At 27.5% G+C, this 2,805-nt stretch overlaps 1 protein-coding gene across 2 annotated transcripts in view; it reads right to left on the bottom strand.

Annotated features, from left to right (window-relative positions):
• Positions 1–2,805, bottom strand: part of LOC106463507 (probable phospholipid-transporting ATPase IF) — a 152,599-nt gene that overhangs the window by 107,315 nt on the left and 42,479 nt on the right. For both annotated transcript variants that reach the window (XM_022391031.1, XM_022391032.1), the window contains exons 9-11: positions 1,752–1,890; positions 1,387–1,468; positions 733–848 (exon numbers count right to left, since the gene is read on the bottom strand). In XM_022391031.1, the coding sequence (XP_022246739.1) occupies positions 733–848; positions 1,387–1,468; positions 1,752–1,890 (337 nt within the window). The remainder of the gene's footprint in view (positions 1–732; positions 849–1,386; positions 1,469–1,751; positions 1,891–2,805) is intronic.

Below are 2,805 nucleotides of genomic sequence, written 5' to 3'. Positions count from 1 at the left end.
ACATCACACTATCATTCGCGCTCTTTACAAAACTTTTTCGTTCAAATCTATTTCTCTGTCATTGTTCCCATCTTCATTAAAAGGCGTAAGATGACAAAAACAAGATCTTGAAGAATTTCTAAATAATGCGCCTTGGTTATGGTAGGTAATTCGAAGAAAAAATAAAGTGTTGCTCTTTGTTATTTGTAGAAGGTTTAAGAGAAAGACCACAACATAATGAACTAATTTATTATAATAACTGAAACTCTGACTTCACTTTTTTAAAAAATTAAATGGTCTTTCTTTTTACTCCCAATCAGCAATCAAATATCTTTTCTTGAATTATGAATAACACGAATGGATTGAAATATTTAATTAAATTATCTCAAAATAAACCTTCATTTCCGTGCAATATTGAAATTAGCTTGAATTCTTCATAACCTCTGAATAGTGGGTGACCCAACGGGTCACAAGTGGTCTAGTATATATATACAAGTATATCACTACTTTTAGTTTTTCTATAAAGTTAAAATGAACAAGAAAAAATATGCTTTTTTTTAACTATTCTTAGTATAACATGAAATAATAATAAAGGAATAATTGATAAAAACCATTAGTTTTCAGATGATAAAATATTTACTGCCTGTAATTTTATTAACATGTTCAATATACTTATAGATATGAATATTCTATTTTTTTACATGACTCACCACTCATTTTAACTTGCATAGACTAATCATCATAAATTCTCACCTGACCTAGCTCTTCATTCAAGTCAGAGCTATTGCACTTGGCAAATTCATTGGAATTTTTGTCATACAACTCAGCATCCCAAGTCAGAAACATAGAACCCGTAAACTTAACCATTTCTGAAAATAGATATATGTGTGTGTGTGTGTGTATATTTATATGCATGCTAATTACTGAGTTTTATCAGATTTACCTAAATTTAAGTCAATCACTTATGCCTATACTAAAACATTTTTTCTATGAAATACTTTATATTCTGTAGTTATTCCTACACTTCTCTATTGTTCATATCTCTTAAAAATTTTAAACTACTATATATTCTTATAGTATATAGCAATATCATTTTTTAATTATTTCTACAATTCTAATATCACAGTAAACAATGTAATACACAATTTAGTATTTATTTCAACAGATTTAAAATTATTTTACCAGTAATTGTCAATAGATATTGAATGCAAGACATAATCAAGAAATTGACTATTTGCTCTATTATTTGTAAATAAATTTTATTTTTTTATGAATTCTTTGTATTATTTGAAGTAAACATCTAAAATAACCAAACAATCGTTTCTGACATAGTAATCAAGGTAAGAACTATATAAAATGTATTTCAATATAAAACTTTTTTAAAATGAAGAACTAAGTTATACTTACCAATCGTTACATATAACGAGATTGGAATTACATAGTTGAAAAGAACAACAAAAACAAGAAGATCAGAAAACACTTGTTTCACCTGGAATGATATAAACTGTGTAAGTATATTCATCACATAAAAACATCATTTGAAGAATAATAGTTTCAATACTTGAATGTGATAATTGCAGACACTGTAATATACAGATAAAAATGTAATCTATAATTCTACTCTTATAAGTATTAATATCCTTTTAACATGAGTTTCATTTTTTAAACAATACCAAAAATAATGTTCTGTTACAAGTCTAGAAAAAGATGATGATGCCTCACTTTAGTGACATCTTAAAACAAAACATTGAAAACCAACTGGATAAACTTACACTTAAGACTCCTTTTAAAGGAAGGTACCATGGAGTCCCCATCACGGGATCATTTTGATAAAAGTACTTTAGTCCTGTTGCAACAAAAGCTTCAAGTGCTAACAGCACCAAGAAAATTATCAAAAACCTATTCATTGACCTGAAAAAATTAAACATAAAATATTTCATGTTTTTTTCGAGGAAAGATTTTTAAGTGATGATGCCACTTTTATAGAACTTATTTCTATAATTCACATAAATTCATACGACATCTAAAAAGTTCAAATTAAAAAATATATAAATTTCAATATATGAGTCCATTAAAAAACTAAGTTTTGAGTTATATCTTTGATTATATGTCATGTAATCTAATTAATCAATCTCCAGAGTGCATAATTGTGCCAATGCTTCAAATTACATGTCATGCATTCCTAGAATGGCTTTCAGCTTGTCAAATATGTTAATTCATTAACTCTCCCACTACTAGCTCAGTCACTTCAGCCAAGTTCATGACCCCAAATTGACCTTTAGTTTCCACACTATAATGTCTAATATGTTTTGTGTTTATTCATGAAATCTTGCAAGCTTTTAGTAAACATTATAAGTCTTTTGTATACAAAAATTAGAACTTTTAATGCAATATTTTTACTAAAAATTTCTCTGTGAATAAATAGTGTCAAAGTGTTGACTGCTCCAAATGCAAAGTGATTTTTGTGTTAAGATCTAAAATACTTTTCTTCAACTGAAAGTTATCAAATTTCATTTGCGTGATCTGTAAAACCTTCTAAATAAATTTCAAACAATTTACATTTTGTCTGCTATTTTCTCTACCCTAACTCTATAAGGGTTGGCCAATTTGACTGACTTTGTAACCACCATAAAAGAGATATGAAATAAATCTAAATTACTGTTGCATATCTGCTTGTTTGTTAATTTCCGGTATAAATTCTTTCAGAGGAACTTCAGCGATACAAGTCCTTTATTTATTCAAACTAGTTTATTCTTTCTCAATACAACTTTGTAATACACGGAATTTCCACAGTCACTTTAAACTTAACAACCTTTATAACACACA

This window comes from Limulus polyphemus, unplaced genomic scaffold, assembly GCF_000517525.1.
Source record: "Limulus polyphemus unplaced genomic scaffold, Limulus_polyphemus-2.1.2 Scaffold1427, whole genome shotgun sequence".
Taxonomy (NCBI): domain Eukaryota; kingdom Metazoa; phylum Arthropoda; class Merostomata; order Xiphosura; family Limulidae; genus Limulus; species Limulus polyphemus.
Note: the sequence above shows the minus strand (reverse complement) of the source record. Positions and strands in the feature narration are given on the sequence as shown.